The sequence below is a fragment of the Pleurodeles waltl genome, chromosome 5 (assembly GCF_031143425.1).
Source record: "Pleurodeles waltl isolate 20211129_DDA chromosome 5, aPleWal1.hap1.20221129, whole genome shotgun sequence".
NCBI lineage: Eukaryota > Metazoa > Chordata > Amphibia > Caudata > Salamandridae > Pleurodeles > Pleurodeles waltl.
Genome location: NC_090444.1, coordinates 249,154,229 through 249,180,014, shown reverse-complemented (window position 1 = coordinate 249,180,014; position 25,786 = coordinate 249,154,229). Strand labels below are relative to the sequence as shown.

General features: G+C 39.7%; 1 protein-coding gene across 2 annotated transcripts in view; it reads right to left on the bottom strand.

Annotated features, from left to right (window-relative positions):
* Positions 1–264: 264 nt before the first annotated feature.
* The window catches only part of MTA3 (metastasis associated 1 family member 3), a 964,160-nt gene continuing 938,638 nt past the window's right edge, over positions 265–25,786 (bottom strand). For both annotated transcript variants that reach the window (XM_069233985.1, XM_069233984.1), the window contains one exon: positions 265–2,386. In XM_069233985.1, the coding sequence (XP_069090086.1) occupies positions 2,375–2,386 (12 nt within the window). In that variant the 3' untranslated portion in view covers positions 265–2,374. The remainder of the gene's footprint in view (positions 2,387–25,786) is intronic.

Sequence of the window (25,786 nt, the reverse complement as noted above, 5' to 3'; positions counted from 1 at the left end):
TATATATATATATATATATATATATATACACACTTACCTGCGAAATACTTACATTTCCGTTGTAAAGGCAAGGTATAAGGGTGGTAAAAATTTGCATGGTAGAGACATGTGTGGTAAAGTCATGCGAAATGGTAATGGATGCATGCTTAAGGTATTGCGTGGTAATTACCACTTTGTTAATGCTGTTTTCCATTCTGGAAAAGGAGTTTATGGATAAAACTGTTTTTGTCTTCAATAAATCGAAATTAATAATCACAGACATCTGAAGCGAGGAAACACCATACTTTTATTTTGAAAGAAAAGTAAAATAGCATGGTTCTGAATTTCAGCATTAGACATTCATTAGAAGGAATTCAAGTTGAAAATATTTATTCACGTGACTCTTCGGTCCTTAAAAGATAAAGAGCTTTTCCTACACAAACAGAGACAGCTAGAAGGGAACATGAAATCAGAGCAACTATCACAACATAAAATATGATGAATATTGAAACATCTTAATAAAGGGACACAATCCATTTTACAGTTAGGCGTGCTTGGCACCATTTCCAATCAAAACCATTTTTTAATAGAACAGGCGAGAATAATAGGTCTGGTGTAATATCTATTTACTCACGCAATTAATGACCTCTTAGTAGATTTTTTTTTTTTTAATAGTAAAAATAATGGTAGCGCTATTAATAATTTCACTGCTGTTGTTTACCTACTGATGTAACCCAGAGTCCAGTAAATTGTCAACAAATACTTTTAAACAAAATACTTTTTATCAAATGCTTTTGGTTTATGGTGCGCAAAAAAAGACAGTGTAACTTCTCTACCGTGTTCATCTGGGAGCCACGAAATACCAATTTATTGCCAGCACCAGCTAAACAAAATCAGTCGAATACAACATTGGCATTTGAAATTCTCAGAATGCCAGGTTGTACAAGCTTACCAACAAATACACTTACAAAGTTACATCGTTGTTTTGTTATCCATCGAAAGGCAGAATAAATTTAAACCTACACACAAAATACCATCTCGACTTGCCTGAGTGTAAAAAAAGTGTAACAAAAGTATATTTTAGAAAAAAACAAGTATAACATAAGTATAAATATCTAATATTGTTTTTTCTCAAAAAAGGCCTGGCCAGGACAATACCCATATCATATATTTGCTCAGGCATTTTTATAAAAGACGCTAATTTAGGAACTTTTCAGCGATGCTCGGACATTAATACAATAGCAGTGGATGAACTGTCCTCAAAGTATATGCCCATTAATTAAAAAGGATCTCAACTGAGATATTAGGAATTAGATATTAGGGGCCAGATGTACGAAAGGATTTTACCCATTCTGTGTCTATGGGAAAAAGCTTTCGTACATATGGCCCTAGATCCACAGTTAATAGGAATACACCTGAACATGATTATTATTTATAGAAACTGCAATCGATGCTTACCATCAAATGTTGCTTTGGAAAAACGTTAAGAAATGTCTTTGCTAATAACTGGCAATTATTAAAATCAAAGGCCAAACATTTCTAGGTTTGCCAGATTTCCGACTTTATGCAACTTGCAAGGAAACAGAGGTACTTGAAAAAGAGACCACCCCTTCCTCATGACTCACAAGCACATGGAGAACTGGGTGGTAGCTCTTTGCAACCCTGGCAATGACACATCTATCCCATGCTCTTTCTGTCTTTATTTTGCAAGATGGGGAGCATTTGTTAAATGTATATCTTAACGTGTTGTCGAGTGAAAAATTGTAAATCATGTACAGATGAGAGAATTCCTGTGTGTATTCCTATAAAAAAAACATAACACACCTTTTGGAAGAGCTATATTCCTTGTGAGCATATATGACATATAGAGACATTTTCTCGATTTAGATATTTACGATTTAGAAAAACACATTAATAACATAGAAAAGAATATTCTTATGTTATAAACACTGCTTTGTACAACCTTCGAAATGTCTGCTGCCAAATAGAATCAGTCTACTTTACATACTCTACTTCCGTTAATGCATTTAGTGATATCTATTATTGAAGATATTTTTTTCAGTCATGCTTTCTTGACTATATTTTCTCCGAGACAGCCTGCAATCCTGTAGTGTACCTTGACATTATAAAATATGTACGAGAAATGTTTTTAGAATTCGCCATGTATACTTGGAATTCTTTTCTTCTATCTCATAAAAAAAAAAAATACTTGTTTGTTGATTAGTGCTTTTGATGCTCTTTTTAAAGTCCACTTTTGAGAAGCCATACATGTCAATGAATTTGAACCACTCATGTCTGTACTGCCTGTTTTTGGTTCACAATGGAGGGCTTCTTCAGAAAAAACGGAGCGCATGGTCTTCTAGAAGCTCTTTTTAAATGTATCCTGGAATATTTCTTACGAATTCTTCTGCAAAGTAAAATAAACACTGAGTCAGGATATATGCTTCTCACGTGCATAGACGAATGCAGTGCTTTACAAAACAAGGCCATACTGTTATCAATCATATTTATTGTGGACAAACAGACAAGGACATCCCTGTTATTGGTACTGTAGGTAAAACATGGTCATATCTGCAATAAAACATCTCCATAGCTGAGAAATTTATTAATAGCTGCAGCCGTGAGATTAACCTTCCAGACACCGTAGAGAGATCAGCCAATTTCCTTCAATTGAAGCAAAGATTGTTAGTATAGCATAACATGATATATATTTTTGCATTAAGGGTAAAGAATAATTTTTGTTGTCAAGCACAATCCTCCTAAAAGCTATATGCATGTGTAGAACTGTGATAAACTTTACAAGGAAAACACTGATCTCTCTAACAACAAATAGAACACAGTGAATCAATGGGTGTGATTTTTTGTGTGTGGGTTACTCTGTCACAAATGTGATGGATATCCTGTCCGCTGTTCTACAACTTCTATAGAATATGGCAGACAGGATATCTCATGTTTTGAACAGAGTAAACCTTTAGATCATGTCTAATTACTTCAATCAGTAACAATTTCAAATAACCCACAGGTTAAGATTAGAAATTCGAGGTGGTTCTCCCAATCGGAAAAAAAAAACGCAACTTGAAAAAAATACATAGACACAAAGGTTAGCTAAGAATGAATCATTCTGATACAGGCGTCTCCAACCTTTTCTGTAGTGAGAGCAATTTCTGATCAGTGAAAATAGTTGTGCGCTACTGAAAGCTATGCAACTTGTGCACTGTTACCAGACGCCCCCACGTCCAGCTTAATTGACCTTACACCTAATGTCCACAGAGCAATATACCATGGTTTGAACAAAATACTTTGATTAGGGTCACTATGACAGGGTTGCCATGTGTGTCAGTGAGAACGTGGTCTTTGGAGAATGATGAACATGTGTGCATATGAATGGAATATGTGTATTGGTGAATGAGAGACTGTATCGTATGCACTTGTGCACCGGACATACCTTTCACCATATGTGGCATTGTTACATATAAAACACAAACATATAAACATTTTTTAATGAGAGAAATTTAAAGTGCAGAAACATGTTCTGTAAAAATGTCCAGGATATGGAACATTTTTCTGCACTTTAAATGTCTCCCACTTAAAATAATGGCTGAATTTTTCACTTATAAATATGGCACTGTGTCAAGAAAATTATACTGAAGAGTTTACTGTGTTTATATAGATTCCAGAAAATTCATCATTAAATTGTATCCCTTTTCCAAGTGTCACATCTGCAAGCAGCTGGCCTTCTGCTCCCACTGCCAGTAGACATGGTGCCATATTTCTAAAAGAAAAATACATTTGTTGACATGGGAGGAATTTTAATTGAAGAAACATGTTTCATAAAACATTAAGATGTAATTAATTTAACTGAAAGTGGAGAAATACATTAAGACAATGTTTCATGGAAAAAGTGTTCTTCACTTTAAATTTCTCCTATTCGAAAAAATTACTATTTTTCAGTTATAAATATGGCAGTGTCTACTGTCCACTTGGAGCAAAAGGACTGCTGCTTGTAAATGCGACACTTTGAAATGGGAGAAAATTAAAATGAAGAATTAGGGACTGATTTAGATATTGCCGGACGAGTTACTCTGGACAGTGACGTATATCCCATCCATCGAAATCTAAATCCCATTATATCCTATGGGATTTAAGTAACTCTGTTGTGTTCTGTGGAGCGGTTGTTGAATGCGTCAGGACTGAGGACAGCGAGACACGACGGCTGTGGCCTGCTGACATATGCGTATTGAAAAATAAATGCGCTTACAAATATGCTGACGAATTAAGCGTGTATTTACCTTGATAGACAACATTATTTTTGGCAACGAGGAGTGAGAAGGCCACCGCAACTTTATCCACGCAGTCCTATATTCATTTGAAGGTGAGAGCTCTCTTTCACCTCATTTCTCAACGCACGTGTTCTGCCTGTACATCCGGCAGAAAACGAATGAATGCTGGGAGCTGTCCTGTTGGTGTGGAAACGTGGAGGAAGAGATGACGTGATTTCTGGAGGTGGAGATAACTACTGAAACCAAGTAGTTTCTAGCTGTGAAAGGCTTTTACAGGTGCCATGTTGGATGGGTTTCAAGGTTAATAATGCATTGAAGCCCTAATAGTATCGTCACAGGTTGGACTGTACAGTTGTACAGATTGAACACACAGCTATTAGCTGTTTTATGCAAGTTTTGTCCTTTTTTAAGGAAAAGATATATTTTTAACTATTTTCAAAACTGGAAAAGGGCACATCTTAAACTGCTGTCACCCTGGTTGAGCAAGGCAGTCAGTTAATCCTCCACCACCTTTCGTGGAGTCACCTGGTGCGTCTGCCATCCCATGGAGGCAATGGTTTGATGGTTTTGAAATTTACTTTGGGGCTATAGGGGCCTCTCGTTTTAGACAAGAAAGGAAAAAGTGTTTGAGGCTACATTCTTTGGGATATGAAGGTAGAGAGATTTTTAAACACCTACCGGATCTGGAGCAAATTGAAGAAGAGCTAGATGACTATCAGGTTGCTACCAAGAAATTATCCACAAGGTTTGATGTACTACTGAGTCTGGTAGTTTTGTGGCACAAATTTTTCAAGCATTGTCAACTCCAAAGTGAAGATGTCGATGCATATATCAGTGCGCTCAGACAATTATCTTCCAAGCGTGAATTTAGGGATTTTCAAGACCAATTGATAAGGGACCAGTTTAGTGGTCATTGCTCGGACACGGATATTCAGCAAAAGCTGTTGAGCAGGGGAAATCCTACACTGGAAGATGTTATTAAAATAGCCAAGAGTATTGAACTGGCACAGATTTCACTGAAGGAACTCACAGCTAATGCTGGCGTGAAAGACACTGAACAACTTTAAGTTAACGTTGTTGCAAAAATCCGAGTCGACAAGAGATGTGACCTGAAGAAATCTGACAACCCATTTTTTAGGTATTAAACATATGTTTTAGGTGTGGGTATGCTCCACACTACAAGGATGGTAAAAGTTGCCCTGCAAAAAACATATGTAGGAAATGTGGAAACTAGGTTATTGAGCGAAAGTTTGTCAATCTACAACCACTAAGCAAGCTAAAGTTAGTAGTGTAGTTGAAGAAGATATTGGTACCAGGGAGGAGTTTTTTGCAAAGCATTTCAGGACATGATTGTTGTGGTCACTGATAATGTTATGGGGGTTAAAGACCAGAACCATTGTATTGATCCCCTAGTGGATATTCGGGTAGGAGAAAAATGGTTACGCTTGTTGGTTGACTCAGGAGCACGCATTACAATGATCACGTCTGAGTTGTTTCACAAAACTTGGAGTGATAGAACATTTTTGCCACCGGATAGATCACATATCTCTTATGAGGACAGGAAAATAGATTTAGAAGGCTATATAGAGGACAGTCTAGAGTTCAAGGGACGTAAGATCTTTGGGAAAATTTATGTGGCATACAAAGGCTTGAACATTCTGGGTTGGTACCACCATGGGTTGTTTGGTATGGTGCTGAAGCCCAGAATGAAAGAACAAGTCCTAGTAGTCAAAGACTCAAAAAATCATACCGTTTGAGGATGAGTTTCCCAGTGTTTTTGCCCAGGGTTTGGGGAAAAATTATGGGTTTCAAACACAGGATAAAAAAAAAAAAAGGCCAATTCTGTGAAACATAAGGTCAGGTCTTTTCTGTTTAGTTTGAGGGAGGATCTCAAAGCTGAGTTAAACAGGCTAAAAGGTAATGGCGTGATAGAGCCAAATAAGTCTAGTTTGTGGCTTTCAACACTGGTGGATGCTCAAAAACAGAATGGGGACATACATTTATGTGAGGACTTGAGGAGTCTCAATAAAGAAATTTGGGTGGATTCATATCCAAAATCAGTGACCTACTTGAAGAACTTAGAGTCTCTGAGTGGTTTTCCAAGATTGATCTGGCATCTGCTTATCACCAGGTGGTATTAGATGAAGAATCACACCATTATACAGCTTTTAATTCCCCGTTTGGCACGTTCCAGTTTGGCAGGATGCCGTTTGGGTTGGCATCTGCAGCGTCAGCATTTCAACACATTATGCACAAGCTTTTAAGTGATGTCCAAGGGGTTCTAATTTTCCAAGATGATGTCTTGATTCATGCTAAGGGTTTGGAAGACCGCAATGAAAGAATTAGATCTGTTTTCAAGATTTTTCAGTCTTATGGCGTCTGTGTGAAGAAGGAAAAATGTGAATTTTTCATGAGAGAGATTGAATTTTTGGGGCACTGTGTGTCCAGGAAAGGGATAGCGCCGCGGCTCGGTTTGGTTAAGGCTGTTCTAGATTCTCCAAACCCCAAGGACAAGGATGAATTACATTAATTTATTGCCATGCATGAATACTACTCTAGGTTAATTGCCAATTATGCAGTAAAGTGAAAGTGTTGTCCAATATGCTTAAGTACAAGGTTCCGTTTGTATGGGACAGTGATTGTCAAACTGCATTTGACAAAGTAAAGCAGGAATTGGTTGATGCTAGAACATTGAGTCCTTATGACCCAAGCCAATTGTGCATCATTACGTTAGATGCTAGTAGGTATGGTTTGGGTGCTGTGTTGTCCCAGGGTTTGGGGGAAAATGAGAATGCCTCAAGAGTTTTAAGTGAACCAGAGCTCAATTACTCTGTAATTGAAAAAGAGTTACTGGCATGCTACTGGGCGAGTGAGAAATTTAGAAGCTATGTCTGGAGCAGGAACTATGTGATTCAAACGGATCATAAGCCTTTGGTGTACATTTTAAATAGTGACAAGATCAACTATACCACCCCCCGCATTGCACGTCTCACCACGAAACTGTTACAATATAATTTCCAGGTTAAGTACATTCCTGGAAAGGAAAATTTTACAGCAGACTTCCTCTCTTAGTTACCTATCAATGAGCAGAATTCTACCAATTTGGAGGATGATATGGAAGACTGTTTTATAGCGCCCGTAGATGTGGATGAGTCCAAAGTGTGCATGGAAACGGTGTGGAGGACGGCTGAGAGCAGAGATGTGGTGTTGAGCATTGTTAAGCAGCATATTATTAACGGCTGGCCAAAGGAAAGGAATTTGGGTTCAGAGCTCCAACCGTATGCTAAGGTGATTGATGAGTTGTCAATTAAGGATGGAATTGTTTTGGGGAATGTTAAGTGTGTACCCCCTTGTGACGTTCATTCAAGGTTGGTGGACCATGCGCATGGAGGGCACTTAGGTGCCACTATGACAAAGAGACGTATCAGGGCTCATTATTGGTGGCCCTCTATGGACAAAGATGTGGAGAGGATCGTGAGTGGATGTATTGTATGTAACAGTGCAGAAAAGGAGTTAAAGGTTCTGAAACCACTGTTGCAACCCATATTTTTACCAGACAAAAGCTTGGATTAAAGTGGGTATTGATATGGTGGGGAAGTTCAACTTCCTCCCATGTCAGATGCGTTATGCTTTTGTCCTGATGGATTACTACAGTAAATGGCCAGAAGTGTGTTTTTTTGCTAAGCCCACAGCTGGCAGTGCCATACAGTTCCTCAAGGAAATTTTTTGGAGGGAAGGGTTTCCGGAGTTTATAATCTCAGATAATGGGGTCCAGTTTGTTAGTAACGAGACGGAAATGTTCTTGGTCGAGTCTGGTATGAAACATTTGAAGAGTTCTGTGTACATCCTCAAATGAATAGTTTGGTAGAGAGAATGAATAGAGTGGTTGTGGAGTGTATTAAATGGGCTAAAGCAAGTAAACATGATGTGGAAGAGGCTGTGAACTCTATGTGTGGTTTTATCGTACCAACCCACATTCGCTAACAAAAATTTCTCCTTTTGAGCTACTCAAGGGAAGACGTAGGCTTTTTCCTGCCTGGTTAGCTAATGCAGTGGCTGGTAAACTCACAGATGAGGTGGACAAGGACAGGTTGTTGGGAGAAGTAAAACGAAATCAGTAAAAGATGAAAGCTAGGTATGATAAGAAAAACTCTACAAAGGATCACTCAATTCAACCTGGAGATGTGGTTTGCATTAAATTGCAAACATTTGTGAAGAAAGGGGATGGCAGTTATGGGAGTCCCGTGACAGTTAGGAAAGTGTGCGGCAACGCTATTATGGTTGAGGGTGGTCATTGGTGGAATGCAGGGAAGATGGTGAAGGTCAAAGATTTCTGTGGCAATGGTGTGATAAGTTGTTGTCTGATCAGGTGGACCGTGAACACAACGTGTCAAACACCAACAAGTTGGAACCACACACAGATTGACCGTGAACACAAAGTGTCAAACACCAACAAGCTCATGGAATGTCATTGTTATTAGTAGGGATGTTATTGTATTAGTGTATAGGTGTTTTAATTTTTTTTCTACTGACTAGTTTTTTTTGTTGTTTTATGTTGTTCGGTTTTCTCTTAGCGGCAAAAAAAATACTATTTGTAAAAAAAATTTTTTTTTTAAAAGGAGATAATATGTTGTGTTCTGTATAACCTGGTTACCGTCGGGAGCAGCCCGGTCCCGAGCGTTCGAGGTGAAGCGGTTGGTGAACGCGTCGGGACTGAGGACAGCGAGACGCGACAGCAGTGGCCTGCTGACATATGCGTATTGAAAAATAATTGCGCTTACAAATAAGCTGACGAATTAAGCGTGTATTTACCTCGATCTACAAAAAACTAATTCGCCAATATCCAAATCTGGCCCTTAATCATTATGGTAACTTTTCATTTTCTCCTATTTAAAAGCATTCAGAAACATAATTTTGCTCTCACTCTCCAATACTGAGTCGACAAGAGTTAAATAGTTTACTGCTTCAGTTCCTCACCTCTGTGCCCCAGTCTTGCCGATTAATCTGACTGAGTACTGCTCATTGTCAGGCTCTGCTATCTGCAGCTTGATGATAATAATGTAAACACAGCCTTCCCTTAACTTCAGAAGAAAAATCTGACCCTATGCTTATTTAAAAATTAACTCATGGCTGCAAGCTACTCTGAAGGTGTCTGGGAGCAACTGATAGCTTGCTATCAACTGGTTGGAGACACCTGCAAAGGAGGGGCTTCTCTTGTTCTTAAAAGAAATAGCAACCCCCAATGGATGATCATTGGGGTTTGCAGCTTTTACTTTAGGAATCTCTATTGCATGGCGTTGGGGTTGAAAATCCTTGGCAACTCTATGGATCCAGCTGGAATCCATGTTTACTTTTAAGGTAACCCAAATCTAATTTAAATATGCTAGAAACTTTATCTGTTTTGTAACAACATTCTGCCTTACAAGATGGCACTGCAGAACAGGTAAGAAACAGGAAGACTCACAGCACTGAAGAAATGGAAAACAATTCAGTATAACTGAATTGAAAATGAAAGGCGGGAAAATGACAGGGCAAGAAACGGGAGGGGAAAAGAATATAGAAAAAGATTTTTGGGTGTGTAATAAAAACAGCCATAACACCATTTCATGTAGTGTTTGATCTGGAACATTTACTTTGGACATTGATAAATACATGCAGAACCCAGATAAGCTCTTGTTTGTTACAAAAAATTGGTTAACAAGGAGAATAGGTTGTGGTAGGATATGGTGCTTACATAGACTCACAAGAGCATACACCCATGAACTATAGCAGCTATGCAGAGCATGCATGCCATGCAGCCACGCTGACATAACATCCAGCACCATTGATAGGCACTTCTCATATGTTGCCATTCCAGAACTGCTTGGAAGACCGTTGGCAAATGCAATGTTTGTAGAAGGATTTGAGTTCCCTAGACGACATATATGTATACATGATGACAGAATTCGGCTGTCTATCTGCTAGAATTCATCTGTACCATAAAAAACAATGGATCCTTTGATAGACTCATGTGAACAAGTTTATGATTATAAGGCCAGCGTGGTTAAAGGCCAATACTAAATGTTTTTTGATAGTACTTCGGTTTTGTTAATCATTGATTTACTGCCACATACCAGTTACAGTTTTGATCAACAGAACATATGGTTTAATTGATTTAGTACCAATCATACAGTATATACAGAAGTTACTTAAAGCAAGTATTTACTGAACATAATTGTGACATGACAATGCAGTGCTCATGTGAGTTAAATATTTGGTATGTTCAAGAATGATGACACATGCAAAAAGAATTGCTAAGTTTTAGCTGACATCTTTTTATGTTGTGCAGATTTGTAGCGTGCACTATCACACAGGATGGGTATCCTGGCATTGAGCAGGTGTGAGTCTAGGAACACCTTGGGCATTGTAGGACTACTTGAAAAGTCAGGTCTTACATTTCTTGCAGAATTAAAGAAGTGAGAAGGAGGCTATTATTTGTAGAGGCAAGCCATCCCATGTTTTAGGAGCAATGATGGAGTATGCTCGACCACCAGGTGAGGGAAGGACAGTAATAAAACAACAGAAGCTGAACTTTACATGAGTGGGCCAGTAGGCTTCTACTTCAGTGACATCTTCTACTTCAGTGACACACATAAAAAGGTCCAGTCACAATTATGGAGTCACAAAGCATGGTACAATGTCAACACAACTCTATTTACTAAATCCACAACAGGGACAGTAGTTCACTATCTGTCAATGAGGGCAAGCTATGTGCCTCCCTCCAGGTCACTAGACGAGTCCACGACTTTACTTTTGTGAAACGGTAGGCCTAGATATCTGTACACATGCTAGATTAGCATGACACTAGGGCCAAACATCAAGTCAGAATAGCCATCAGAATACCAAACACATGCAGTGGGGCACTAAAAACAGGGAAACACAACTGAACACCATGCAGGGCATATTCCTGTTGTACAAGTCAAATACATGGCTGAGAAAGAGGATATTACTAGAGGGAATTGAGGATTCTTATGTCTTACCAGATGACAGGGTGATAAAGTGTCCATCCCTTTAGTTAAGGGACAGTATGAGGATATCTACTGATGAGTATTATGAAGACAAAGAAAATTCATCCGAGTCTGACACTAGTATTTGGAGTGTAGTGTTAAACGTTTTATGGAGAGGCATGTGCAATGCTGTGTAAACCATGGATGTCAGCTTGTCATAAATTATTGCCTATAAAGGGCAATAAAATCTATGATGCCAATTCAGAAGTCAGTAAGACCTCTCTCTGTTCCATGGCAACTGTATTGAATGCACACTCACCAATCTGAACCTTGAGCTGCCATATATATGTCAATAGATTTTAGGTTTTTATTTTTGCATTCTTCCAAGTGGGCTCTCTCTTATAAAAGTAGTACAAAGAGACAACTCATTTCACATTGAAGGATGGAACCATCACAACAAAGGGAAATGTTTGTGAAGGTGGTGTGTAGAAGAGGTACGTAAAAGATAGAACTAGTCATTTCACTGTCATAAAGTCTACTCCAATTGTCATTGCTTTACACAATTTATCACGGGCCTAGCTGGTCTCATTTTCTGGAATAAGCAAATATTGGAGTATCATTTGCATATTATTGTCCATGGTGTTTTAGTGCACTTTTTAGTTCTGCATTCAGAACATTTTTTGGGAACATTTCCAGGCAATCTCAAACTATTTGGACCAAGAAGGGACTGTGAGGACCATCATATGTACCAATAGCAGGAGCACACATGACAACAGAATATACACTGTAATAAATATGGAAAGCAGGTGTCTCCATTCTCTAAAGTATGAGATTTGCTACATTTATGAGTCATTCCAAGAAATGGGATCATGTGGACAGATAGATCACATTGTTGTCTTCCTACACCTCATTAACATAATTAGCGGTTCGAGTACACTTTAGGCAAGGGTCATGCAGGTCTTGATGAAAGCCCAGTGGTATATATACATGCTAAGAAGGGCAGAAACATGTATACCATTTACCAAGAAGTGAATGAGGTAGCCCAATAAATACCACACATTCCACTCCATTAGTTTGATTTCAATCTTGTATAAAATAAAATGTAACCTAAATTAAATTCCAGTTTTCATCCTACTCTTAATACAACTATACATCACACTCATGACCCTTTGTATTTTCCATAAAAGACTTGTTCCTAATAAAGAGCTCTGGCTGAGCCTACCAAACGGCATGTGGTGCTTGTGATAGAGCACTTCACTAATAAAGCATGCCACTAAGTGTGGGTGAGTCTAGCATCAATTTCTAAAACCAATCCTTGGAAAGGAATTGTTATATAGAGTCAATCACATAACACTTTGAAAGAGACAAACAAGCAACACTAGTAAAATAATATATATATATATTATATATATATATACACATATACAGTATATATATTTTTTTGTTGTTGTTTTTTGTTTGTTTTTACAAAAAAAGACCTTTCAGTCTTTATTTTCTATTTTGATCCAACAGAAAGTGTAGAATGAATTTCAGCCCCATTAAGAGGAACATAATACTCATGGGGGAGATCTGTGTCAAATACTATCTGCTGAGCTCTTGGTGATGTGTTGTTAGAGGCAAGGTGACAGTGGAGAGGCTCAGGGAGGCAAACTAATGATGGAATCCTAATGCACCCACTTAAGTAGCCACCCCACCTTTGCCAAAATCTGACTGTCATCTGGCTAAGAAGATTGCTTCACAGTGCATAACTACTGTGCAAAAAAAGCTAGGAAAAATTAAACTCTCCCTAAAATGTGTAATTTTGTAACAAACCTTTTAAAAATATGGTCAATTGAGTTCTAGGAGAAAGGCCATTTATTATTTTTGTAATTGAAAAGGCATCCATTTAAAGCATTAGTATATTTCCTAGCAAAGCCCTATATTTGCTTTGTAAGTGTTTGTTTTTAAAACTTAAGTTGCATTTGATTTTATCAATTTGATTTTGTGCCACCTTCTCCAGCAACTCTTTTCAGTAGTGTCACAAACTGGGTGATGTTTTTGACGGATCTAGGTAGGCTCTCACAAAAAATTGTCCCTCTTTTAGCTTGGCTAAGTTCTGCATTTAGAAAATGCTCCCATCTCAAAGATGACTTCAGACCACAGCTAAAGGGGACCAAAATGGCTACATTGCAAGGTAGTTCACAGAGCCATTGCTGGAGGTGCAGGGAATCAGATATCACAGTGAGCGGTAACTTTCAGCACAGCATTACTGTAAAAATTGGTGAAAACGGTTGGCAGATCCAAGATCAGTGCCCCAAATGTACTACAAGATTGTGGTTTTTGTTATTGACCTTGCATGAGCTTGGGAGCAGCAAGCTTGGAGAGATGCTGTTCCATTCTGGTATGGGACAACACAATGTGATGGCTGTCTTAAAGTTAGGCATGCACAAGAGTCCTCCCCAAAACAGTAAAAAATGCTGCTGTAGTTGAAAAAAATGAAACAAAAATGATTGTTTTTTTACATACAATTCCTATATGAGATAAGTAATTTTATGTGTGATGCATTCCAATATAATCAATCCCTATGAAGCAGAAGAATATACCCAATAGTCAACAGCATATTGTGAAAGAGAAATAAACCTCTGAGCTGGGATAAAGCCCTCTACCTATATTTAAAAGAATCTATAACAGTAGGTTTTTCAGACATCTGTGCAGTCAAACCAGGTATAAAGAGGAGAATATAAATGACCACATCTGTTCCAGGGTTTATTTAACACAGAATCCAGTCCAAGTCAATAGGTGTCCTCCATCTTAGTTTGCAGAAACATAGGCATACAACTTCTTGACACCGTTTTGCTTTTGAGGGGTAGGATGATAGACTCTTCAAACACCAATCACTTGGTTGAAATGAATGCATGGTAGCTGCTGGAAAGGAGAAATGTCTCTTCTCATCCTCAACAAACTTTCAGCTGAATTTATCACTCTTGACTGTGGCCTTGTGGTTTTCTTTCTGTTAATGAAGGCTCTTGTATCCAATTCAGCCCCGCAATGGTTCAGGGTCTTATTGTCTGGAATATCAAATTAGTCCTGATTCAAATGGCATAGAATAAGGTGGATTACAGAGGCCCAAATGGTCTTTTGCTTCCACTCATACTTTTTGGCATTTCTAAGAAACTACTTTTTAGAACCTTTAAGGCAAACAGTCTCAATACTACCCTTACATAGATGACACACAAATATGTCTGTCAAAGGGCCACTATAAAATTTAAGGATGAATCTTGAAGCTCAATGTAGCTAGACACAAAGGGCCTCATTACGAGTTCGGCGGACAGTTTAGACTGTCCGCGAACTTCTGACGGGGAGGTTGGTGCAATTCTGATAACCTCCCCATCGTGCCCATTAAGAGTTTCCTGCTAGGTCAGCAGGTGGAAACCTGAGTTTTCTCCTGCTGGCCTAGAGGGAAACAGCCTACAGCATTGTCTCTGGCCCGTAATCAAGTGAACATTGAGTGGGTGCTGGCCATGGGGGGCCTTGCACTGCCCATGCCAAGTGCATGGGCAGTGCAGGGCCCCATTGGAGCACCCTGCACCTGTTCTCCACCAGCTTTTCAATGGCATGCTACCCCCATGAAATGGCTGGCAGAGAATGAAGTTGTAATCCCCTGAGCAGCGCTGCTAGCAGCGATGCCCTAGTGGATTAGACTTTCCGCAACTGCCAGGAGCTGGAGGTCCCACCGTAGCCCAAGAGCCACGGTCATAATATGGCTCTCGGACCGCTGCATTGGTGTCAGTCCAACCCCCATCTGCGACTCTGGCGGTCAAGTGTACACCAGACTCGTATAAGGCCCAAAATCTCCTGATAAATAGTAAATTCAAAACAAGGAGCTGAAAGATCCTCCCACAGCCACCGGCCGTATTTGAACCTCCCGTTTCCTTTGCCAAGCAGACTGTGATGAATGGCCATTTGAAAACTCTAAACATGACTATGGAAATACTCTGATGTGGGACTCCCTATTACCATATTGCCAAATCAAAATTTCTAGAGGATGCAGTTGCCCGATGAACAAGGGGAGTAATTCATGGAACATTAGGTTGCTACACTGGCTACAGTACAAAAAAGTTTGCACAATCAGCCACTGCATTGTAGTCAGGAGAAGATCATCAAAGATCGCCTTGAAAGAGGTTTAAGGTTATCCTATCTCAAGCTTTTAAAAGTCACAAAACACACACATTTGCTGGAAGAGCAACAGGTTACACACTGCTGTAAGCCCAAAAATGGCTTGCCCTGCATTCGCAAAAAACACAAAAATCTATCCTTGTGAACTTCATGAGGTCTATAAAGCCTATTTGTTTCACAGTGCAGTGCAATACTTTGCAACACTGCAGCACAATATATGTGTAGTCCACACACATAGCAGACAGAAAATAGTCCTTTTTACAATTAAGGGCATAATCTAGTTTCCAATGTCATCAATGTTCATATTTTCCTCACATATGCTTTGTGATATAAAGGTGGTTACTGAACTTCACATACATCTCAACTTACTCTTCACTCATACATACATCTGAACTATTCTCAGAAAATAAAAATATATTTCAGTACAAGCTGGTATCTACTAATTAAAGGTGTTTAAACAATATATTGATTTAAAAATATTGGAAGAGAGAAATCAGAAAGTTAATATTATGACACACAAATATTGTGATGCAGAAATATTGTTGACATGAGTTGTTTTTTTAGGTTTGTAGTATAATTGTAAATAATAACAATGTTTTTAATTCATATAGTGATTAAAAATACAGTTTTGTAATGATTTGATTATGCTTTAGTTGACTTTTTAATTTTATGTGGAACTATTGTTTATATCAATGTGATTAATTTATTTTAATATATAGCTTGACCTTTAGGTGAGATAGAATTGTTTGTTAAATTTTAAAAGTCATTTATAGAATTGTAGCAGGTTGTTTGGTATGTAAAGGGATAGGGTGAGAAGGTATTTAGGTAATAAATAATTAAGAATAATGCAATACATTTTATTTATTGATACGATTTATATTCATTATATAATTCATGTAATATTGAATTATTTTCATGAAATGTTATTTCCTGACTGTTAGGTATAAGGTGTGAAGTTAATTAATCAATGATTAACAATTCATTATTCATTATTTAATTGATTTTTCATTCATAGAATACTTATTTTACTTATATTTTAGTTGCAGTCTGGTGGTTTGTAGCGGTGTTTGGTGGAAAGTTAATTAAGTAATAATTAACAATTATTATTAAACATTTAACATTTACAACTTTAAACTCTATTTATATTTAGAAATCAATATTTTTGTCTATTTTGGTGATATGTGTCACATTATTAAGAAGAGTGAAAATGTGCAGATTTAGACTAGCTAGACCCATTGTTGCAATTTACAGGGAAAAGGGGTTAGTGCTGTCCTTTGCGGCGCAGAGCTATGGAGTACTCATACTATTGGGGGTACTAGAAAGAACAAAGAATAGTTTAATGAAATCGGTTGTGAATCTACCCCAGAATACTCGTCTGATCCCCTTACGGTTCGACCTTGGGTTGCTGAACATTGGACAGGTTGCAACATTTAGACCCATAGCATATTGGGTACAAGTATGGGTAAATAAATAACCACTTCTGCTACAAGAGTCATTGACTGAAATCCTAAAGTTTAATTGCAGTAATAGGATTCCTTGGCTGAAATATATGACATCCTGGCTAAATACACTGGGTTGGGGTGAACTCTGGATCAGCCCATTCAGTATTAGTAAAAAATCTTTACAGCCTCTTAAGGAAAGGTACTGGGCCCATGAATGTCATGTGTGGCTAAACAAGGCCAGTATGGGAGCTTTGAATAATAGATTCTTGGCTTTCAAAGATGCAATGCATTAATATCTCAAATTTACATACAGCCACTCAATAGCTTGTGCAATAGTTGGAAGGGGTTGAACATCTCTCCAGTGTGCCCACTTTGTCAAGCCGCTAATGAAACTGAAGAACATTTTATGTTTTTTTGCCCTTATTACATAGAGTACAGGCAGGTAAGATTGTTACCCATCAGCCGAATCTTTGAATCAAGACAGTTGAGGATCCCTTTGCGGATCCTCAAGAGTGACACTAGATGGTGGCTAGTTTTTCCACTGTCTAAGTACCTAATGACTGTCTTGAGACTTAGGTGGAGGCTTAGTAGGCCTGCTTAAATGGATTTGACAATGTGTTATATTGAGTGTGCTTATATATTTATCTGATGTTTTTAATGGAAATTGTTATTGATTATATTTATTAGTATCTTTAGGGGTGTATGGGTGATTTTTTTTCTAATGAGTTAGTGTTCCTACATTGAGTTTATAGGCCTGATTATGACCATGGAGAATGGGACACGGCTTCACAAACATGACGGCTATCCTGTCCGCCATTTTACCAGTTCCATAGGATATAATGGAACTTATAATACAGCGGAAGGGATATCAGTCGTGTGTGTGTGAAGGAGCATCCCATCCGCCAAGGTCATAATCAGGCCCTATGTGTATTGCTGAGAGACTACATTTGATGTTTGACTAATTGTGGTTTTATATTCATGTTTTGTATTTGATTTTAGGAATGCATTTGCATTATATTTTGTACAGTGCTTTATGGTTTTTATGAAACCAAAAAAAGGACTACTACTAGTACCAACAATATTTTTTCCCGATATTTCTGTACTTACCGTTACAAATATAGGAGCATGATATAATGGTAAACAATATGTTTGAAATTATATTTTTGTCAACAATATTGTTTACCACCATATTGTGTCAGTGGCCCCTATTTAAACCCACAATTAAATCTTCACAAGTCATCTCCCATTCCACTCCCCCCCCCATATACTGTACCACTACACTGCCACAGAGGAATTTTAAGTTTCAACCAAATGGTGAATATCACCTTGAGTGGATTTAGCTATAAAAAGAATATGGGTCCACAATTCAGGTATAGAATTAAAAATGTGAAGGCAAATCTGATAAGCAGTTACAAAATAATGAATTGGCAGCTAGAAAGTCCAATATCTATTAAATGTTTAAATTGTTAACTAAAAATTTCCCAAGGCATTTTTTTGTGTTTTAAAACATGAAAATCACTAAGTAGAAATGTTTATGTTATTATCTTAAGAGTGTAATTTGAAATTCATTGTAACGTAGTCTATCCTTTATTGCTCGTTGGCATTAGACTAACAGGTTGTGATTTCATTACAGGATCGGATGGTATCATTATGCAATAATCTATTATTGCTGCCCCACACGCAGCCCTTAAAAGAATTTAAAACATAATTACTTTATAGCTTGATTGCCATTTTCCATATCCTTTGCTGTTAAACTAGTTATTCCAATTTATGGATTAACTGTCAGGATGTTTTATGTAATCTAATTTATTGTTTTGCTAAATAAATGTTTAATTTAATGGCAAACAAAGGAACAGAAATTAAAATGTGCATTTTAGAGGCTACACTGAGTAGTCCAACTGGTGTGAGGAATAAGACTTATGACTTTATTTATTCATTTATAGGGTCTTTAGGTAATATACACAGTGCACCATTACCGAGGTGCTTAGCTCTGAAGAAGATAAAATAATTTGCCTTTGACTGGATTAAACATCTTGTCTCTGGTGGGGTATTTATATATTACTTTGGAGGCAAACTTTATAACCGTGACTGAGTCGTTTTTGTTGACCATCCTAGAATGTGTCAAGGCGTCTATGTGGTTGTAAAAACAGGAAGGGATTACCAGCTGTGTTATTTTTCAGTTGTACCCAGAGGCCGCAGAGGGAGGCGCAGCTCCAGGTTCTCTGTTCCCCGAGGTGCAACCACAGAGCAAGACAAAACAAGGCTTGGCTTCAGGCTCTCCGCTCCACAAGGCTCGGCCAAAGAGCGCAGCCAGTTGATTTTATTACAAGACCGGAGGCTCATATTATGCAGTCTTTTCTTGCTTTAATTTTAACAGCAGCCAAGAAAGAAAAAACTACATTTCCCAAGAAAAAGGAAAGGCTTTGATCACAACCTGGGCATTAGACCCAACATCATGTGATTCTAGGCAAATTACTAAATCTTCCTGTGTCTACATGTGTGTAAAATGTATTTGAGTAATCCCTACTTGGTGTATGTATTCTACAATCATCCTGAATATACAGCACTCTGATGCTTCACAGCTAGGTTAACTCTATATAAATACTAATTCATTTAGAAACAGGGCATGGTTGCTGAAAGCGCAATATACCCAGGTTCAACTTCCTCTCATTCATTTTAGCAACACTTCATGACTGAGATATTTTCCTAGAAAGTGTGAGGGAGCTTGCAGGGCCTCTCAGCTAATTTAGAAACCACTTTACAGTTCTAGAGACATTTCCCCAGATAATGCATAAAATAAAATCTTAAGGAACATGAGAAAGTGTGCAGGGCCTCTACCACTGGCCAGACCTCTTGGTTGACCAGTAATTAATTTGAGATGGTGGTTGTCGATGGGGGCCACCAGCACTCATTTTTGGAGACTGCCACTTATTTTTCCACATCAGTCTTTTCCCGAGAGCAAGAGACGAAACAACATACAAGAAGACGGTCGAAGTGAATGACAGAAAACCATCATAAAGGGAGAAAGGAGCCAGCAAGAGTGAGGTAAAGGGGCAGGGAGTAGATCAAAGTGGCATCAGGTGGATTTAAGGCTACACGGCCTTTGTAGTCGGTGTGCTGATATTTTATTGTATGGACCACGGGGCACTGAACAGAGCTATGGGCGCTGGCACGCATTCATTTACAATTAGAACATTGGAATGCTGGGGGCTCCATTGAAAACAATGGAGTGCTGCGGGCTTTTACTGGCCGGTAAAAGCCCGCAGCGCCAACATTCCAATGTTCGCTTTGTTCACAGCAACAGCTGTGAACAAAGCCTCACGGAGCCCGAGGGGATTTTAATCCCCTCGTGCTCCGTGAACATTTTTTTTTTTAATAGAACATTCTGCCCTGAGTTGCAGAATGTTCTAATAGCCTTAGAACCCGCCGTAGCGGGCTCTACCGGCTATTAAAGTCCCTCTCCCTTGTTAAATGCCCTCGCCTTCGGCTCGGGCATTTAACGCGGGGAGCGGGCCTTTAATAGCCGGTAGAGCCCGCTACGGCGGGTTTTAAGGCTATAATAAAACCCTGAGAAATATCACTTGGCAGTCTGAAGAAACTTTCACTCAGGGCCTCTCAGCCATCCCAGTGACCACTTCATAGGTAATGTTTGAGACATTTTCCTAGTTAGTTAGTGAAAGATTGCAGGGCCCCTCTGCTACTATAAAGACCACCTGACCTGGTAATGGGTGAGATATTCTCCTAGGCAGTGTGAGTAAGGGCTGCAGTGCTCTCAGTTGATGTCTGTTCAATATGGTATATATTAGAAAAGCTGTATCAACACAGTACACTTTCTGTATCTTAAACCCATAAAACGAAATTATAAATGTTACTTGATATAAGAAGGTTTGCATCAGAGTACAACGTACCATGTCTGGGCTCCATGTCTATTTTTAACTGGGCACAATCTCCCAAGGAGCACGCGAAAATAATCAAACTTTATTAAATATACACAGCAACACGTTCCACCTAAGGGATCTGTATTTAAAGCCGCACCTGGCAGAGTATAGCACCTCTGTAGTAATGTGCTTCCAACGTGAAATCCCTTCTCCGACACATCATTTTAAACAACACATTTTAAATAGTGTTTGACATTTTAGAGCTAAGGATCACGCCTTTTGTTTACAGACAAGATGCCCGTAGTGGAATGGCACTTACAGTCAGAAGGGATCTAACTGCGTCAGCAATGGAATGAAACAAGTATTCGGTCATGCACTGGAAAACACTCGGTGGCCCGTGAAGAAAAAGCTGTATTATTCATTTTATCTCTGCAGTTTAGTAAACACGTATCATTAATATCTAAACCAGTCCCTGTTCCATATATTAAGGCATAGCATTAACATACACTTAGTTGATATTCGCGCCCAGGCTGGCTTCAATGGTTGCCCAAAAGCTGCACTGGTGTTGAAATTTTGCATAACACAGTGATTCTAAATAATATGCAGTTATAGTTTACGGATACAGTGGAATCGGCTCGTTGATCAAACTACAGTGGCCGGACGGCAATTTGGTTATGAACAGTTAACTAAATTGTTCCTCTTTGTTTATATGGCTATTTTCATCGAGCAGCCATCAATGAAGTTTACCAAAATTTAAAATGTTGTAATCACTCTGAAGCTCAAATTAAGATCAAGTTGGGTTTGGGTTTGTTGGGTGTTGTTGCTAAATCCTGCGTCAGTGATTTCCTGTTCTTCAAATAGACACAGATGTAACTTTCGCTATGATGGTATAAATTGGGGCAATCTTGGGAAATTTGACTACACCATTATACAGACTCGAATAAACAATAAACAATAAAATGCCTGACAACAATGCCATCTTCCCCAAGGGGAATGGCATTTCTTTTACGCAGGCATCAATGAAATAACTCATTTTGGTTTAACTTTTTTAACCAAGCGGGCAGTTTAGGTACACTTTGAGTGCGAAATGCATTTTTTAAGCAATTCTTTATCGAAGATGTATTTTACCAGATACGAAGTAAGATAAAGACATATCACATTTGTCTCAACGCAGTTATCTAATGCCTTATTGTTATTGCTCAATTTGAGAGGTAACAGCAAATAAACAGCAAAAACTGGGCCTGTTGCACAATCATAATACAACAAAAATACAGACACCTCACCTTGACCTCTCACTTCAGTCTCTTCCAGAGTCAATCAAGATACAAAACTCGCAACATTGATAACTCTACTGTTTTTCCCTGGATCCCTAATGCTGTCATTGCCCAACCTTAGATAATCCTTGAGAAGAGTTCTCTTCATTCACTATAATCAATAGATTGTGTTTCTATTTGCCTATTCTGTAAATAGGTAGACCTCTAGTCTTCCCTCACCGTCTCAAATTGTACAGAGGAGTCCCCTTTTGAAATCTTGGTATTATGTGGTTAGTCTTCCGATATTGTTCCCCAGATATCAGGCGTATTGGGAAGGAGGTCGTTCACACTCACACTTGTCGCATCATAGTACTCTGCAGGAGTGTGGGATCCCTGTTTGCATAATTAATTGTGATTGACCACTGTTCCTGTCCTATCTTGGTGAAAGAAAGGGTGCCCATATTCTTTTAATATCCTGCTTTGATAATTAACATTGTAGATGAGTTGCTCACATTGCGCTAACCTCCTAACTTTGCGATCCACTCAGATTTGTGGGAACGGATGATTTCTACCAATGTCTTAGAATATATACTGTAATCAATCAGGCTATTGGTTGAGAAGGGTGGAAGGCCCATTCAGGCAACAACCACAATCCTTGTCAGGGTGAATCATAAAAGTCACTAAATTAACCTGTGCTTAACCGTCTGGTAGTTTTGCACAAAGCAGTCAGAGATAACTTAGAGGCAAAAGTTATGCAGCCCTCAAACAATAATAAAGTGGAAACAGAAGACAAGAACAATCTCAAATCAATTAAGAAAAAATAGAATACATTTTAATAAATGGATTGAGACCAGAACAACAAAAATCCAATCACTACAAAAGACTTGCAATTGGAAGGTTTTAGTTATGTAACTACGGTGCCTGTAAACACAAAGCGCCTCTCACGGTCATCTGGTTGTGCTAGACTGGGAAAAAGTCACAAGTTCAGGCTCATTGTGATGGAGCGTGGGCCAGATACAGGGACCAGACTAGTCCCAGTGAATAAGTTACCTTTTCATAGTGTGGCACAAAGAGTTCTGTTTGCAATGGAGGAGGCCACAAGGAATATAGAGAGCATTCCAGATGGTGATCCCTGTATTGTGAACAGCAGTCCTAGCATTGTGGATGGTCATAGCTATAGTGCGAAGATCTGGTCCGGTGTCACAGATGGTTGTTGCTGGAGCTGTGCGTTGGCAGTCACCGTGGGTTGCCTTACTGTAGCGTGAGGTGAAGATCTCACACTGCGGGTTATCGGTGGCGGTCATGATAGCATGGAGTCGGGTTCACTGGAGCCTCTCATTGGTAGTCTTTGCTGGTGGCTGTGTCTTGCCATGAAATGGCTCTTTTCGTGGACACGAAGAGCTCAAAACTTCAGGGTTTTAACTGTTATCCATAGAAGGAGTTCAACTGATGCCATCCAAATATCCAAGCACCTCTTGGGTATCGAGAACTCACTCCAGCAGAGTCCAACAGAGGTCTGGCAAGTTCAGTTGCAGGTCCAGACAAGTCTAGTGCAGCAGGTCAGCTGGGCAACAGCATGCAGGCTTCTGGAGCTTGTTGTGTCCCTGAAGCTCAGACATCAGTTCCGCCAACTAACCCTTGGAGTTACTTAGGTTGGTCTAGGATAAAGGGAACAGGTCCAGTCTCCCTTCTCAGACAGCAGGGCAGTCCTCAAGCAGCAGGGCAAGCTTCTGGGGGTCAAAGAGGTCCTCAAGTAGCAGGGAAGTCATCTGGTAGTAGCAGGGAGCACCGGGGAGCAAGGTAATCTTTCTTCTGTAAAGTCCAGAGGTTCAGGAATGTACTGAAGAGTGGCACTGGAGATCCAATATTTATACCAGGTGCCAACTTTTGAAGTGTTGGAGGGATCCCTATATTACTGCCACACCTGGTTCTGGAGAATTCTTCCCTTCCCCAGTTAAGGTTCCAAGATGTCTGGCGTGATAAAAGACTAGAATCACGTTCCTTTGTGAGTGCTGGAGGCAAGCCCTTTGATATCGTGAGTGGGGCAAGGCACAGCCCCCGCCCCAGCCATCCTGGCAAGATAGTCAATCCTATACACATCTAGTCCCCTTTTGTGTCACTGCATGGAAGGAATTCACAAATCCCAAGAGTAGAGAAAGTTACAGTCTTGTGACCCAGGACACTGGCAGAATGCACACATGGTTAGGATAAGAAAATGCCACCTTTCTAAAAGTGGCATTTTCAGAATTGTGACTTCAAATTCAACTTTACAATTAAAGATTTAAAAATGCATTTCATTTGATGGTACATTTCATATTTCTATCTGCTCCCAATCAAAGGCTATCACTTATTAAATGTAATACAGTAACCCAGAGTTAGTCAATGGGAGAGATAGGTCTCACAGTAGTGAAACAAGACTTTCAGAGTTCTTCACTGTTGGGACGTGTAAAAACTAAAGCCACATGTACTAGTTTTTAAATACAAGGCACCCTACCATATGAGTCTTTAGGGCCTACCTTAGGTGTACATATGTATAAAAAAGTGTTGGAAATGTCCCTTTCTTCAGGCTTATACCCAAACTTTTTGCCTTTCTCCTCTTATTTTTCTGATCCTTTGTTTGTTGGTTTTAAGACTCTGGACACTTTACCACTTCTAAACCATGCTAAAGTGCATGTGCTGTCTCCCCTAAAACTTGGTATGATTGGCTTACACCGGTTTGGCATATTTAATTTACTTGTAAGTACCTTGTTAAGCAGTATATCGTACACCCAGGGCCTGTAAATGAAATGCTACTAGTGGGCCTGCAGCACTGATTGTGCCACCCACAGAAGTAGCTTTTCAAACGTGTCACAGGCCTGCCACTGCATTGCCTGTGTGCACAGTTTACTGCCACAGTGACTTGGCAGTTGAAACCACTTGCTACCTTGTTTGTGTGGGCACCCCCACAAAAACAAGTTCTCCCTTAGCGCATGAGGAGCCCTTTCATCTTTATTGCTGAAGTATTGAGTGCTTCATATGGTAGCTTCACTGGTGCAACTATGTTGCCTGAGGAGCGCCCGTTCTGTATTTCTGGAGGCCCAGTGCATGGGGAGAGCTTTCCTCAGCTTCTTGTCTGGTTCTTTGATCCCAGTGCATGGGGAGCCCTGTGTGGCTACTCTTGGATCAAGGAGAGGCATGTGTACTTTCCTTAAACGACACCATGCGTTCCGCTACCAGTGCAGGAGGAGCTTGTTATGTGCCTCGCTTCTGTATTCCCTGTATTCCTCCATGGGTGGCTGAAGAGGCTGCAGCACTGGGAAGAGTAGATCAGCGCTAATGCTGCCTTCGCTGGCTGGGAGAGTGAGCGGACTCCCAGAGACCTGTGAACTGGCCAGCGGACCACTGAGGCAGCCCGCACCAGTGCAGAGCTGCGATTGCTGGCCAAGGAGACACCAAGCATGATGCTGGGCCTGATGATCTGAGGCTTCCCCGATGCCAAACCCTCCCCACCCCCCACATGGAGCATTGCAGTGAGTAGGGACCCGGGGAGATATATGGCCAACCCACGCTATCTGAGCGGGTGGCCTCGCCTTTCTGCCAGGAGGGACACAGCCAGTGATTACCAGGGAGGCTGTTAGGTGGTCTGTAGTGGCTGTGCCACCGGTTCACAGGCAGTTGCCTTTGGACCACCGCACGGGGGAGACCAAGCGAGGCCTTTTTGCCAAATCGTACAGTGTCCCACCTTTGAGACACATTTGAAGGGGCCACTGGTCTCACTGTAGTGTACACCGGGGTGAGACTTTGACGGAGGCCCCTGTGTTGTTAGGACTTTCC